Source organism: Arvicanthis niloticus, chromosome 20, assembly GCF_011762505.2.
Source record: "Arvicanthis niloticus isolate mArvNil1 chromosome 20, mArvNil1.pat.X, whole genome shotgun sequence".
Taxonomy (NCBI): Eukaryota; Metazoa; Chordata; class Mammalia; order Rodentia; family Muridae; genus Arvicanthis; species Arvicanthis niloticus.
Window position 1 is genome coordinate 25,804,218 of NC_047677.1, and position 15,876 is coordinate 25,820,093.

At 52.0% G+C, this 15,876-nt stretch overlaps 1 protein-coding gene across 3 annotated transcripts in view; it reads right to left on the reverse strand.

Moving 5' to 3' along the window:
• Positions 1-15,876, reverse strand: part of Cdh23 (cadherin related 23) — a 382,247-nt gene that overhangs the window by 1,411 nt on the left and 364,960 nt on the right. For 2 of the 3 annotated variants that reach the window (XM_076917168.1, XM_034524162.2), the window contains 20 exons: positions 14,854-14,970; positions 13,231-13,455; positions 12,581-12,750; positions 12,245-12,382; positions 11,045-11,164; positions 9,980-10,157; positions 9,617-9,828; positions 8,092-8,283; positions 7,837-7,950; positions 6,938-7,067; positions 6,593-6,844; positions 6,355-6,516; positions 3,796-4,052; positions 3,397-3,494; positions 2,502-2,622; positions 2,341-2,420; positions 2,126-2,166; positions 1,968-2,028; positions 1,448-1,577; positions 1,210-1,332 (listed from right to left, as the gene is read on the reverse strand). In XM_076917168.1, the coding sequence (XP_076773283.1) occupies positions 1,210-1,332; positions 1,448-1,577; positions 1,968-2,028; positions 2,126-2,166; positions 2,341-2,420; positions 2,502-2,622; positions 3,397-3,494; positions 3,796-4,052; positions 6,355-6,516; positions 6,593-6,844; positions 6,938-7,067; positions 7,837-7,950; positions 8,092-8,283; positions 9,617-9,828; positions 9,980-10,157; positions 11,045-11,164; positions 12,245-12,382; positions 12,581-12,750; positions 13,231-13,455; positions 14,854-14,970 (2,921 nt within the window). Of the gene's footprint in view, positions 1-813; positions 919-1,209; positions 1,333-1,447; positions 1,578-1,967; positions 2,029-2,125; positions 2,167-2,340; positions 2,421-2,501; positions 2,623-3,396; positions 3,495-3,795; positions 4,053-6,354; positions 6,517-6,592; positions 6,845-6,937; positions 7,068-7,836; positions 7,951-8,091; positions 8,284-9,616; positions 9,829-9,979; positions 10,158-11,044; positions 11,165-12,244; positions 12,383-12,580; positions 12,751-13,230; positions 13,456-14,853; positions 14,971-15,876 lie in introns of all 3 variants that reach the window. The other variant, XM_034524155.2, reaches the window with a different exon arrangement.

Sequence of the window (15,876 nt, forward strand, 5' to 3'; positions counted from 1 at the left end):
GCAAAAGGAGGGGCACCCTCATGACTCAGAAACTACAGCGAGCTGAGGGCTGTGCCTGGGGTGTAAGCAGCTCACCCCAGAACCACACTGGCTGTGATCTGCTTCCTCCTTACCTCATCTGACAGATCCACCCAATGGCCTGCCAGCCTTCTCAAACGGAGGGCCAGAGGCTGGATACTGAGCTTGCCAGCCGGGCAATGGTAGCACACACCTTTAATCCCAGCACTTGGGAGGCAGAGCTGGATATTAAGAGGCTCACCACCTGTCCTCAAGCTCGTGGGCATCAGTCTGGACACCACTGTGGCATCTGGGTTTGTAACCAAGTTGATAGTAAAGTGTGGGCAGGCAGAACCTCTCTCCAGAAGTAGGAGGAGCACTCTCGTCCTGCTGTAGGCTTTATGCCCACTTGGTAGTACACAGCCAGGGGGGGAAATGGGCATTTTGGGAAAGTCAGTGTAACTGGCTATCCCTAGCTGCTGGAACAGTAGCCCAGGGCAGGCAGGCCTGCTTGGCCCTCCTGTCTTGTTTCTTAAAGTGAAGGCCCCTTAGGAGGTGGTTTGGGGTTCCTGGACACTAAGAACCACTGCTTTTGAGTCCACCTTGTTTCTAGGAAAGACCCCACAGCATCCAGACATTATAACCTCCTTTCTGACTTCCTGGAGAAGCTCTTGGGTTTGGCTGCTAGGTTACAGAGAGAAGAGCAGACAACTCCCAGTAACAGGGTGGAGAGAGGGGGTGGGGAGGAGAGAGAAAAACATCCCCAGGAATGGGGCACAGCACACAGTTCCCCCGCTCCCGAGGCTACCTCACTACCTCGGAGATGGAGGAATGGCAGGAGGAAGCTTTTTGTACCATCCGTTGTGCAAAGAGTTTTTTGAGCCGTAGGTAATCCTCCAGGACCACCTTCAGCAGCGAGCCCTGAGGGAGGGAGAAGGTTAACTCCCCACTTAGGCTGGTGCCTGCCCTACCCCTTACAGCAGTCACAGCAGTACAGGTATCCAGTCCTAATGCAGAGGATGGGAAGAGAGCCTGAAAACTGACCGTCCAGATCCAAAGATACCACAGGCTGTGGAGGCTATCAGCCCAGTGCCCAAACTCCCTTCAGTCCTGGTAGAAGTCAGGTCCAGATAAACCCTCTCCTTACATCCTTGAGTAGAGGCTCAAATTAAGACAGGGCCTGGGTACTGGACCCTGCAGGAGAGAGCTCACCTTAATAGGCCCCTCTCGAATGATCTGGCCCAGCTTGGCAATGTTGTCGTATTCCTGGATGGCTGCACGCAGGTATCTGTCGTCATCAGGCTTGACTGCTGCGGGCTCACGCCCAAAAGTTCCCTGGGGGAGAGGGAGCATTGGCTGGAGCAGGGAGGTTGACATCATAGGCAGATGGGATAGGGAGCCCCACCCTCTCACGTCCTGAGCTTGGCCACAGGCTGCTGCCCTGGCTCACATGGGTGCGGGTGGGGCTGTTCCACAGGTCTGCGATCTCGCTCAGGTTCTCTGGGAGGTCGTCCTCGTGCTCAGCCTGCGCTGCCAGCTCCAGGTTCCGGCAGAAGGGGTCCAGCCACACAGGGTTGGCTCTGCAGTTGGGGAGTGGCATAGGGTGAACAAGATGCCTTCACTGTCTTGCTGCTAAGACTGCCCATTCCCTTGGCCAGCCACAGTGCCTTCAGCAGGTCTACACAGGAGCTCTGTAGTAGCACCTCTGGCTACATCCTTTTGTCATAGGATCCTGTTAGAGCTAGGACTGCCTGCCAGCCTGGGACAGCTTTGTCGCCCCCTCCCTATGCTCCCTTGTAATTGGGACCTGGACAACACATATCTGAGAGTGCAGAGAGGTGACGAGGCCACTAGGTGGAGCCCACGCTCCATGTTTCAGCCAGTGTGGGGGTCTGCTACAGATACTTCTCACTAGCTGGGTCCTGCAGGGAACGCCAAAGGGGATCTGCAGACTTGAGGAGTCCACGCACCCGTCAAAGGAGTATTTGTTGGTATTGGGCATGTCCATGATATCAATGAAGCCACGGTTCCCTGCAGGGAGAGAATGTGAGTGAGGTGGGGAAAGGGTACAGCTAAGGGGAGGGAGGACCAGGGCCCCTTAACCTGACCCCCAACAGCCTTGACTCACCCGCAGAACCAGCCACAATGGCCTTTAGTTTTCTCTTGTGTCTGGAGAGAGAGAGAGAGAGGGAAGGAGGAAGAGGGAGCAGGGGAGGGAAAGAGTGTCAGTTGGCTTCTTAATGGAAGCTGGCCTTGGTCTCCGGCCTAGCCCTGCCTGCCTTGGTACCCACTGTCCAGGAAACATTGGCTATTCTGGTTCAGGCCGGAGGTGGGGACACTCACATGGTCCTGTAGTACCAGTTCATGAGGACGAAGAGCATGGCAGCCAAGAAGAGAAGGATGGCCAGGACAATGATGGCCATCTGTGGACATAGCAGGCCAGCCATTAGCAGGTTGGTCTGGGGGCACAACCCAGACCACGGGGACAGACATGATAAGGGTACCTGCAGGGCAGACATATCATCCGGCAGCTGAACAGAGATGGCAGGCTGCACATCCAGAACGTTGTAGTTTCGGAAGAGGTTCCGAAGCTGTTCTTTGTTCTCATCAATCATCTGGATGACCCTGTAAAGGGGCCACGGTCTCTGACCTACCTCAGCCACCCACCACCTCCCAAGTGCCACCCTCCATCCTGGGGAAGTGTGTCCTGCTCCCACCATGAGCCCCAAATGCTTCACATGCTGTTCTGAAGCCTTGCAAGAGGAAAGCCACCTAGCTGGGAGAGCACGGTATCTTACAGGGCAGCCAGGTCTGTGTCCATGGTCCTCATGGACATGCCCCCCCAAACAAACGGACAGTTTTATAGATAGACAAGGAGTCTGTGGTGGTTTGAATAGGAATGGCCCCCAATAAGCTCAGAGATGTGAATGCTTGGTCACTAGGGAGCAGCACTAGTAGGAGGTGTGGCCTTGTTGGAGGGAGTGTGTCACCAGGGGTGGGCATTGAGGTTTCAGATGCTCAAGCCAAGTCCAGACTCTCACTGTCTCTTCCCGCTGCCTGTAGACCAGGATGTAGGACTCTCAGCTCCTTCTCCAGTGCCATGTCTGTCTGCACGCTGCCTCGCTTCCCATCATGACGATAATGAACTAAACCTCTGAACTGTAAGCCAGCCCTGATTAAATGTCTGTCCTTTATAAGAGTTGCTGTGGTCATGGTGTCTTTTCACAGTAGTAGAAGCCTGGCTAACCTGTGAGGCCTAGAGGGATGAGCATGTGCCCGCTGCCTTGCTGTATTCTTCCCCAGTTCCGACAGTGCCATGAGACTGGTGGTTAAGTCTGTGTCTCCTTTGTGGGCTCCTCTCCCCATAACAGGCGGTCCGAACACCACCCCCACACCTACCTGTCCACATCCAGGATGCGGTTTGTGTCGCGGTTGACCACGTGGATGAGCAGCTCTGTCTGTGCGAAGTTCACCCTCCCTTTGATATCCACGTGGAACTGGGGAGAAGGGGTTTGTGGGCATAAGGCTGCATGGCTTACACTGGGGATGGGATGCTACAGGCCGGCATCATGCAGGAGCCCATGTGCCTATCTGATGAGATCCATCACTCTTGAATCCCCTGACTTGGTGCTAACTCCCACACAGGGCTCCTTCACGATCAGCCTTATTTACAGACAAGGAAATGGAGGTCCACAGACCTGGAGCCGTCCCTAAAGCCGTGTGGCTATGAAGTGACTAAGGAAGGGTCTCATCTGTCCTGTGTCTTCCCATCGCCCCAGCCCTCGGGCCCCAGGACACCTGCACGTCATCGGTGTTGACAATGGCGCCTGTGATGTTGGACAGCAGGCGAATGAACTCTTCCTCGAAGCCACGCACGCGGTCTGGAATCTCGTTGATGACTATCTTAACGCGCTGGTCATCCCTCAGGATGTAGATGCCGATGATGGCGGTATCATTGTGGCCGGCCAGGTCTCGGGCCACAATGTCTACCACAAAATAGCCAGGGCTGTAGGCCATGAAGAGGTCAAAGGTGCGTAGGATGCCGTCCACACTCCCTGTTAAAGAGTCCAGGGGTGGCAGAGCTCAGAGGCCACACACGTTGATGATAAATCCTTGGAGGAAGTCATAGTTCTTCATGTCCACATACCCTGAGTGATGGCATTATGGGCATATGCCATCATGCCTGACTGAAATCTCGTGATTTTTTTAATGGCTGCTCTAGCTTTATATAAACACTGCATTTTATTTTTTTAAATTGTTATTTATTATTTATTTAATGTATATGAGTACACTGTAGCTGTCTTCAGACACACCAGAAGAGGACATTGGCTCTCTTTACAGATGGTTGTGAGCCACCATGTGGGTGCTGGGAATTGAGCTCAGGACCTCTGGAAGAGCTGTCTCTGAGCTATCTCTCCAGCCCCAACACTGGCTCTCCTGCCCTGACAAGGGTGTGATGACTGTTTCTAAGCTCTGTAGGGTCTTTCCCATGTAGTAGACCAGTGGTTCTCAACCTTCCTAAGGCTGTGAGCCTTTAATACAAGCTTCCTCGTGCTGTCGTGACTCCCAACACATAACATTATTTTCATTGTTACTTCATAAGTGTAATTTTGCTATTATTATGAATCATAATGTAAGTATCTGATAGGCAGATGGTCTTAGGTGACCCCTGTGAAAGGGTCATTTGACCACCAAACAGGTTACAACCCACAGGTTAAGAAGCGCTACTTGTAGTCACATGTACTTCAGAATTCCGCAAATACAACAGAGGGATGACTCAGGCCAGTGGTTCTCCACCTGTGGGTCATGACCCCCTTGGAGGGTCACCTAAGCACTGGAAAACAAATATATTAAATTATGACTCATAACAATAGCAAGATTACAGTTATGAAGTAGCAATGACGGTTTTACAGTTGGGGGCCACTACATCGTGAGGAACTGTATCAAAAAAGTTTCACCACTGGGAAGACTGAGAACCACTAGCCTAGGTGACTCTAAAAAAGACAGAGACTTTCTAGCCATGTGGCAAGTTCCATAGCTTCTCTGCAAGTTAGTTTATTAAAGTAAGAGTGGTGGAGGCTGGGATCATAGCACAGTGGCAGGGCTTGCCTGTCATGCCCAAGGCCCTGGGTTTGGCTCCTAGCATCACATTTAAAAAAGCACAGTAAGGGCTCAGAAGATCTGGCTATCCAACTCAAGCAGGTGGGATCTGAACTTAACCTGGAAGGACAAGGTGGGCATCTCAGGAAAGACGAAGGTTGGGATGGTGTTTAAGGAAATGAAGGCACACAGGTCAGTGACCCAGGGGAGTGGCTTGTCTGAATACAGAACCCAATGCAGATGGTAGGGGGCTATGAGGACCAGAAGCAGGGACCAGAGGAAGATATGAGAGCCTTGGATAGCAAGCCAAGACCTTCTGGATGACAAGATGGACGCACCCCATGTCGGATGGGGAGTAAACAGACACCTTGCAGGCTCTGCCCTGGAGTGTCTTGCCCATCCACACAGATGAAAATTCAAGCAATGTGTGCCATGACAGCTTGGTCGCCTGCTCCCCAGTGCCTTGGCAGATGCGTGACACAAGAGAAAGGGTACAGAGGTGGAAAGCAGCATGGGGAGAGGGGTGGATGACAAACAGAGGGATGTATGGATACGAGGACAAGAAAAGAAGAGCCCTGGGGTACAGCTGTTGATAGAGGGCTTTGCTGTATAAACATGGTGTGGTGGCATGTGAGTGATCTCAAGTACTTAGGAGGTGGAGGTAGGAGAATCAGGCACGTAAGATTCTTATGAACTGAGACGGGGTCTCTCCTAGTTAGTCTTGGCTGTTCTGGAACTCAATATGTAAACCAGGCTGGCCTCAAACTCACAAATAATCTGTCTGCCTCTGCAACCTGAGTGCTGGGATTAAAGTTATGCACTGCCATGCATGACTCGGGATCATTCTTGACTACAGAGAGAGCTTGAAGCTACATGATGCCCCGCTGTTTAAAAAATAAATAGTGAAACAAAGCCAGTGAGGTGATTCAGTGGGTGAAGGCACTTGCCACCAAGCCCGATGACCTGCTTTTGATCCCTGGGGACTCACAGTGAAGGAGAGAAACCAATGGCTCCTAGTTGTCTTCTGACGTCTCTACACACGTTCTGTGGGCATGTACCTCCCTCCTTTAAATGGATGAAGATGCACCCCCCAACACACACATAGAAAAACAGTAAGTGTATATATAGATGAAAATGAGGAGGTAAAGAATAGGCAAGCAGAAACTGCACGGGGGAACTGACGTGGATGGCCCCTAGGTCCTGTGCTCACAGACTCCATCTCTGGACTGAAGTCCACGCAGTGACAGGGGCTCCTACCCATGGTGAAGACCTGGCCCACATCCTCAGAGTCGTTGGCCAGGGCCCGGAAGTAGTGGATAGCCAGAATGCCATAGAAGACCAGGCTGTTGTTGCCGATGTCTGCATCCAGGGCCAGCACCTGGATCAACTCCGAGCCTACCTTGGCATCGGTGGCCACTCCTGTGGGAACAGGCAGGCCACATCAATGTCAGGGAAGGAGCCGCCCATGCCCTCGGGCCCTGGCTGGTCCCTGCACCTGCGGTATACTCAGCCTTGGTGAAACGCGGAGGCTGGTCGTTGATGTCCTCCAGGACGACGCGCACCTCCTGCAGGGTGAGATCAGTCAGCAGATCGAGGGCTGGGGAGGGTCCGCGGGGAGGGGTCCAGCTGCGATTGCTGGACGCTTTGACGATGAAGGAGAAGATGGCTTCTGTCTCCCGATCCAGGTCTTTAAGCACTAGCAGGCTCCCGTCAGGCTGTAGGTGGAAATTCTTGTCCTCGTTACCAGCTGCAGGTGGACGGGGCACAGGGTGAGTGGCAGTTCCCCTCAGAGTCCTCTTCAAACCCAGGGCAGGTGGGGCACCGGCTCCGGGGACCCCACCTGCAATGAAATAGTACACGATGGCGTTGGGACCCTCGTCTGCATCCACAGCACCGGTCACATTGCCCACCAGGGTCCCACGGGGAGAGTGTTCAGGCACTGTCAGCAGCTGGTACTGAGGGCTTCCCTTCTGTAAGAGAGGAGGTTGTTACAGGAGGCCCAAGCTTCAGGCCTGGCCAGAGGACCTCTGGTATCTACCCTGTGGGTCTGAGGCCTTTATCACCCAAAGAGCAGGCAGAACCACCATAATCTCCATGAAATTAGGGCTAAACCTTCTTCTGATGTATCCCCAGTATCTGAATGCATGTTCCATCAAGTGTCTGTATGCTTATGTGCATACACACTGCCTCTTTGAGATATCACTCATACATATGTGTGTGTGTATATGTATATATGTGTGTATATATACATATATATGTGTAAGTGTGTGTGTATGTAGTACATATACATATATATGTATATATATGTAAACACACACATGCATATGCACACATATATACACATACATATACGTACATACACACATACACACACACACAAAACACACACACGGAAGCCACACCAGGGCCCTTGAATCCCTGCTGTCCTTTCGGCTGAGTTTGGGCTCAAGACTCCAGAGTCAATTTTTATGCTGTGTATGTACACATATATGTGATAAACATGACCATATGTGCACACATAGGTACTGGGCATTTTTGCCTGTTCTTTGGATCACTTGAGTGATGCCTTGCACTAGTGCCCAACTTTGAATGCCATAGCTGTCTGTGGGGAGCTCGTATAGGTGGGGGCTCACTGTGTGCTAACCCAATGTGTACCAGGGGAGAATGTTTGCATATGTGGGCTCACAGGTGGCAAGTCCCTGTGGGGGTGTCACTGGTACAGGGGATGAGTGAGCTCACAGGAGGCCTCACAAAGAGGGGTTCGTTGTCATCGATGTCCTCCAGGGCCACCTGCAATGGCTGCATCGTCTCGTATGGCACTGGCTGGCCCAGGTCGCTGGCCACCAAGATGAGCTAGAGGTGAAGGAGCCCAGTCAGAGCGGAAAGACGGGGGTGGAGGTTGGCTCAGGGCCCCAGGAAAGTTCAATGGAATAAGTTCCCCAGTGGCAGTGCAGGAGAAATCCACACAGTCTCATCCTAGGCCTGCCCTCTTACACTGTACACTGCTTGCTTCTCACGGTCCAGGCGCTGTGCTGTCTGGATGAGGCCGCTAACTGGGTCAATGGTGAAGTACTCCCAGTCACGGTTGCCTGTCGTCTTCAGGAAGCTGTAGCGGACTGCCCCGTTGAGACCTTCGTCATTGTCTGTAGCATAGACTTCATACACAGTGGAATGTAGTGGGATCTCCTGGTGGGGGGTGGGGGTGGGGAGTCATGGGGATGTGGCATGTGGGCATGAAAAAAATCCTAGAGCCAGGCTCTTGCCTCAGCCAAGGCCCTCTCTTCTCCAAGCCTCAAGGGCCTGCATTCTCTTAAGTTTGGTCTAGGTCTGGAAAAAGCCCAATTGTAGTCATATGCCGGCCCTGCCCTAAGCATCTCCTTCTGCTCCTCCCAACAGGAACATGGTTCCTGACTGTTAGAAACCTCTCAGCTCATCCGGCCTTCGTTGTTTTCTTGTAATTCATGACAAGTAGTGATCAAAGCAGGATGACAGATAATTACTTTATAAATGCAGACTGTTCAGGAGACATGGATCTCCCCAAATACAGAGCCCTTGAAGGGAATACTTAGCAGATGCACCTCTTGGTGCAGAAGAGAATTAGATTGTTGTTAATTTATGTCCCAACTCCTTTCACGGAAAATGATTTGAAGTGGCTGGCAAGAATAAAGTGAATTATAATGAGATTGAATGAGTTAAAAAAAAAAATTAGGACAAGTTGGCGTAAGATTGGAAGCTGAGGGCAAAGTATGTGCCCTAAGTCTCTTGCAGGGTTAGGACACAGCTCCCTGGTGGGTAAAGCAAAAAGGGCTGATGGATCACTGTGGTGTGACACCGGGACCAGTGTTTCCCAGAGCTTGGTCTTAGGATCTTTCTCTCCTGCAGGACCTCAAAAAGGAGGTCAGAATAACAAGATGGTCTCAGCACGGATGTTCTGAGCTGTGAGTTTATGAGGCAAAGGACAAGCTAGAGATATCCTAATTATACCAAGGATCACTGAGGCCTTAGGGTTGCCGGGAAGAGCAGAAGACAGTCAGGACATCTGCTCCTGACTGGAGGGCCAATAGACCAAACAACGAGAGAGCCTGAGCCATGCATTTTGGCATCCCAGGGCCAGCAGACAGGCGGAAGGGCCTGGTGTCTATTTTGAACTATGTCTGAGGGGAAGTGGGTGGAAGGGGACCAGATACTCCTTGTCTGTGAGAGAGAGAGCTGCCGTATCTTCTATTATTATCCGTTTCTCAAGAGGAAGACAAGATGAGATGCTTGCTCATGGTCATTTGGCCGAAGAGCTACACTTGAACCCAGTTCTTTTCCTAGACTGAAGACTTCCTAGACTGCCCACAGGATGAGCCAACGCTTAAGATCTTTCCCATGTGGCACTGGGCAAGTCTGGCCTCAGTGTTCACACTCTCGCAATGGGCCTTCTACTCTGTCAGGGGGTAAATGCAGGTTGAGGTAGCAGGCAGGATGTGGGAACCATGTGTGAGTGGGTGGGCAGTGGGCCTGGGATCAGGGCTACCTCTTTGATATGCAGAATGGTGCCATTGGGTGGGCGCACAAAGACGGGGCGGTTATCATTGACATCGATGACCTCTACCAGGAGCATTGTGGTGCCCCAGAGAGGGGGCTCGCCACCATCCGTAGCCACAACGGTCAAGTTGAACCTCTCGTAGGACTGCAGTGGCCGCTGCGTGGTCACCAGGCCAGAGTCCATGTCCACAGAGAAGGCCTCTGGCAGTGAGATAGAGCAAGGGATGGCCTGGCTGAGACAGCCCTCCTGTCCCCTCCCTGGCCTCCTCTCCCGGGCCCATCATGGTAGACATGGCAGCCTGCCCCTCCCCACCCTCTAAGTCCTCTTGGGCAGCCAAGGAAGGCCACATACCCATTCCAGGGCCCTCGAGAGAGTAGGTCAGCTGGCCATTGGAGCCCTCATCCTGGTCGGTGGCCAGCATGGTGATGACTGAGGTGCCTGCTGGTTCATTCTCGTACACGCTGGTGCTGAACTGCGGTTTGGAGAACTGAGGCCGACAGTCATTAACATCAAGTACTCGGATCACCACCTGGGGAGATCACAAGACTGTGAAAGGGGCTGGCTTAGGAAACCCGGTCACACAAGGGTAAGGTATAGTAGAGGAGGGACAGGGCACCACCCCAGGCGAAAGGCCTTGTCATTTAACTAGTAAATTAATTTATGTTTTGATACAGGACCTTTCTGGGGTAGCCTAGAACTCACTATGTAGACTAGGTTGGCCTCGAACTCACAGAGAGCCTCCAGCCTCCGGAGTGGCGGGATTTAAGGCACGTGCCATCACACCTGTGTTGTTTATTTTTTGAGACAGTGTTTTAGGCTGGGGGGTGGAGCTCAGTTGGTTGAGTGCTGGTCTCTTGTAGCTGACATGAACGAGGCCCTGGGCTTGGTCTCCATCACTTCATATACCAGGCATGGTTGTCTATGCTATTATCCTAGTGCTTGGGAGGTAGAGGCAGGAGGATCAGGAGTTCAAGGTCACCCTCAGCTACAAAACGTTTGAAACAACCCTGGGATACTGGCATTGCAGCATCTCCAAGGTTAAGGACAGCATAAGCCACATATTGAGACTCTGTCTCAAAAACTAACTAACTAACTAACTAACTAACTAACTAACTAGTGAAAATGGCTAGTTTATAGTTAGTTTTTGTTGTATATGGCTTTGTTGGGCACCTTGAGATGCTGGGTTGTGAAGACAGCCAGGTGTCACCTGGATCACGGCTGGGTATACTTGGCTGTCCATGCAGCACTTGGGAATGAGAGTCTCTTCTTCCTGAAGCCATAGCTGGGAAGCCCAGCAGCCAACCTCTCTCCTTTCCTGTCACCATGCCCGAGGAGGCTGGTGGCCCGCCTGAAACAGCCATTCTCTATGGACTTGGCTTGCTGCCTCCTGTCCTGGGCCCAGGCTGGTGTCCTCACCTGTACTGAGTTCTCTCGACGGTTACTGGCCACATCCCCAGGGTTGTCTTTGGCTAAGGCAGTTAGGATATAGTGGTCCTTCTTCTCTCGGTCCAAAGAGGACAGCACATAGATGTCACCCTAGTCAGAGGAAGAAGGTTTCAGGTGATTCATCAATTTGACATGTTTACTGAGCATCTACTATGGCCAGATACCGTCAGTGTCTGTATTAAGGCTCTGAAGAGGAGCAGTACCCTCTGTGGTGTCCCCCTTCTGGTACTCTTCTCCACCTTCACTACCACATTCTGTCTGAAACGAAGTGACTAGCCCAGGCTGGAGCCAGCTGCATGCCTGGCATTGAGTACGTTTTCTGGTAACAGTCACTGTTCTTAATGCCAGGCACCATGTCTGAGTGCTCAGCTCACAGGAGTAAAACCTCCTGAAGGGAAGTGTGCAGAGGGACATAGAGGGCAAGAAACCCCAGTTCCAGGAATTGCAGAAGGCGCTGCGGACACTCCTGCCTGTCGCAAAGCCATCTCCACACACTGGAAATAACAGCTTCTGGATTAACAAGCAGACACCTGAATCACCAGCCCAGCTTTTCCTCCAAATTTCTACTCTCATGAAAGGCTGAGACCTATGGGGACTTGTGGGTCCCACCCTTTGGGGTACCCTTCCCCTTTCCACATTGACTACAGGACTATGCATATAGCAGGTGCTTAAACACCACACCCAATTCCCACAGTGCTCCTCGGCCTCTTGCGACAGTCTCAAGAAGTGACCCCCTGAACTTGTTTTGGGGCATGTCACCAAAGGGCCAGTTCCTAAAGCTGGTGCCCTCTTTCTTCTATTTGTGGGTCACAGTCTTAACAACCCCAGGGACTCTGAGGAGAATTAGCTTACTTAGCTAAAGAAGCCTGAGGTCTACAGATGTGTCAGAACCCAGAAACCGATGCCTGCGATGCTTTTGGTGATGTTTCAGACCAGGACTCTGGGCCCTCCCACTACCGGGGTCAGGCCCCCCCACTCCCAGAGTCAGGCCCTCCCACTCCCGGGGTCAGGCCCTCCCACTCCTGGGGTCAGGTCCTCCCACTCCCGGGGTCAGGCCCTCCCACTCCCAGAGTTAGGTCCTCCCACTCCCGGGGTCAGGCCCTCCCACTCCCGGGGTCAGGCCCTCCCACTTCTGGGGTCAGCCCCCCCCCCCCTTCACTGTCCACTTACACTGTTGGGGTGGATGGCGAACTTGCCCTCTCCATCCACCAGGCTGTACTCGATGAGGGCGAAGTTGCCCGAGTCGGCATCCGTAGCTGTAACCCTCAGGATGACGGTACCCACAGCTACATCCTCAAAAACAGCCTCCTAAAGAGAGCGGGGTGGATGTGAAGAGGTGGGAGGGGGACAAAGGATGGGAGACAAGGAGGAGGAGAGAGATGGCAGGGTCACCCTGGAGCCTATGCCCTGCCCAAGGAACTCACCGATGCAGTGAGGCCCCCATTTGGAAACCAAATGACCCCAAGGAATAGAGGTCCTGACCCCCATGTTGGTCTGTCCACCTACCTGGTAGGAGGGCTGGTCAAAGATGGGGTTGTTGTCATTAACGTCTACAATTTCCAGGTAGACAGGGATCTCGGCTGCCCGGGGTGGGGACCCGTTGTCTGAGGCCCTCACAGTGAAGTTAAGCCAGTGCACTTCCTCGTAGTCCACTGTGCGGTTGGCGATGACCTTCCCTGAGACACAGAGGTGCCCAAGGCTGAGCTGTGGCCACTCTCATCCTGGGTTCTCTAAGGAGGGGGACACTTTCCAGGGAACGTGAGTAGGTAGCACACTGCCCACGGCAGGACAGAGGCTGAGGAGGGACTGCCTGCCATTATTTGTCTTCCTCAACAAAGAGGTCGGAAAGCTTCCTGTACTCAGGGAACTTAATGATCCCAGGTGTTCTGAGACACCTCCTCCTCCATGACCCTGCTCCCAGGGGGATGTGCTCACAGGAGCTTAGGTAGAAATGATGGTAGGGCCTGCTAAGGTAGTGCCAGCCAGGACTAGAAAATTCTATCCTCCATTGGGAGCATTGGAAAATGACTGGCATGTCAACCATCTTGAATCATGCACAGGCTACGGGAGGTGTGTCCCAACTAGACGTTGGTAAGTGAGCCACAGTCCTGCAGAGCCTAAATAGGCATGGGTATACATGGAGATCCGTCACGTACCTGCTGAAGAGTCTTCAAGCTGGACATAGCCTGGGGGTGTGAGGTCCAGCAGGGTGTAGGTGATCAGTCCATTGAGGCCCTTGTCAGGATCAACAGCTGCCACAGCGATGAGGGTCGTGCCTGGGGTGGCCCCCTCCAGGACCCGCTCTGTGTAGTAGGTGATCCCGAAGGGCTTGAACTGCGGTGTGTTGTCATTGACATCCAGGATGTTGACCGTGAGCTTGGCTGGGGTGCGGGTGGGAGTTAATATCAGAGATGGACACCAGTGTCCCACCCCGATGCCTGCTGTTCCCCACCAAGCTCTACGGGTCTTCCTTCCCCCTCAGAGCCTAGGGGTTCCAAGCTCAGAGGCTAGCAATGTCTCACACTATCTATTTTATTTTATGTGTGTGTGTGTGATGTTCATGCTCATGAGTGTGCAATCAAGTGTGTGTGTGAGAGAGTGTGCACAAGTGTGCATGTATGTGTGCAGTATGGGGAGGGCAGAGGTCAACCTCAGTTGCTCTTTCACTTGCCTGGAACTCACCAAGTAGGCTAAACTGGTCATAAAAATCCAGGCATCTGCCTGCCTCCACCTCCCCAGTCATGGGATGTTTTACTGTGCCTGGAATTTTTATGTGGTTATCTGAGCTTGGATCAGACTTGGGTCCTCATGCCTACAAGACAAGCACTTTACTAACTGAGCTATCTCCCCCCAGAATCTGTCCCAACTCTGAGACTGTAACCTGTGACCTTTCCCTCTGATCTGGTTATCTCTCTATCACAAGAAGAGGGACTTGCATTCTACCAACGGGCTGGGTGACTCTGATGGAGCCCTTGGTCCTTCCGGGGCTGGCTACAGTTTCTTGACAGACTTTGAGAGCTAGGATGAAGATGGCTTTAGACCTTTCCTCTGATCCAGCTTTCTTTCTCTAGCCCCTAGGAGTGGTCCCCTCAGCATAAGCAGCCTGGGCTTGTGACCTTAAAATCTCAGGTCATGTAAGAGATAAACAAATATGCACTTCCCTCTGAAGAACTTGGGTTTCTGGGCTGTGAAGATAAGCAGCCAGTGCCTGCCAGGCTCAGGCTACCCCAACAATGGTTCTTGTCTTAGCCACTAGAGAATACTCCATCCCTACACTCTTCCCACGCCCCCTCTGCCTAGCCTTCCCAATCCAGCCCATAATATCCTAGAAGACATGGCACTTGCCCCCTTCTCTGTCATTGAGCCTGGGCCACTGTGGTCTGTGGCCCTGAGTTCTCTTCTTTTGCTCTTGACTTCCTGTCCCGACCTACCATTTCCTATTAGATCCTTATCCGAGGGACAGTTCCTGTCTCTGGCTCTGCCCACACCCTAGATTGCATTATTATTCTCTGCCACCTCGCCTCCGGCTGGTCCCCTCTCAGCTCTGATTTTCCTCCCCTTTCAGAGTCTAAGGGTGCAGGTCCCACACATTTAGTTTCACAGTCACCCTGAGTGTCAAGGTGGCTGTCACTTTTCTAAGGTAGTCTGACTGAACTCAGGCCCTGGCAGCTGAGTCCTGAAATTCCCTCAGTAGGACCAGGCTTGTCCTAACTCTTAGCCCACCCCAGCCCTTGAATGGCTCTAAGTGGCCAATAAGAGACGCCATTAGGGAGTCTTACCATTTGGCACACTGACAGAACGCTCTGGGATGTCGCTGGCATTGTCAATTACTGAGAGTGTGACCTCATAGGTAGCAACCAGCTCTCGGTTCAGAGGGGACTTCACCATCACAGACCCTATGGGTGAGACCAAGTCAGATTCAGACCGAGGGTAACCCTCTAGAATCTAGGCTTCTCCAAGCTCCTGCTGCTCTGCACCCCCACCCTGATGGCACTAGTCCTTTATGGAGCCTGAGATTTGAGGCAGGGATGGTCCATAGCCATACATATAAGCTGTAACCTATCTCTCTGTCCTTCATCCAATGCTGGTGACTTTGGGCAAGCTGTCTGTCAGTCTTCGGTTTCCTCATTTACAAAAGGGCAGGACTTACAACAACATGTCAGGGGCTCCAGGGAATCAGAACAATTACAGGAGATTCCATCAGTGGAGCACTTAGAACTTTGCCTGGCAGATACAAAGTGCTGTGTGATTTAAAATAAAAATAAAAATAAAAATAAAAATAAAAATAAAAATAAAAATAAAAATAAAAACAGTGGCGTGTTTGTATTCCACAACACTGTGAACGTTCTCAGTACTACTAAAAAGTGACTGAGCTGAGCCAGGCCCAGAAGCACAGATCTACAACCTCAGCCATGGAGGTTGAAGCAGGAGGCTAGTGAGTTTGAGGCCAGCCTGGGCTACAAAGCAAGACCTTATCTCAAAAAACTAAACCAAGCTGAGCATGGTAGCGTGTATGCCTGGAATCCCAGGTACTCCAAAGAGTAAAACAGGACTGGAGAGATGTCTCTGTGGTTAAGAGCACTGTTTGTTCTTCCGGAGGACCTGGTTTTATACCCAGCACACGCACACGGTGGCTCATAACCATCTGTAACTCCAGTTCCAGGGGATTAAGCATGCTCTTCTGGCTTCCATGAGTACTGTGTGCACATGGTACAGACATACATGCAAGTAAGACACCAGAACACATCAAATAAAAATTAAAAAAAAATTAAGAAATCAAGTCATTAATTTTTAAAAATGAG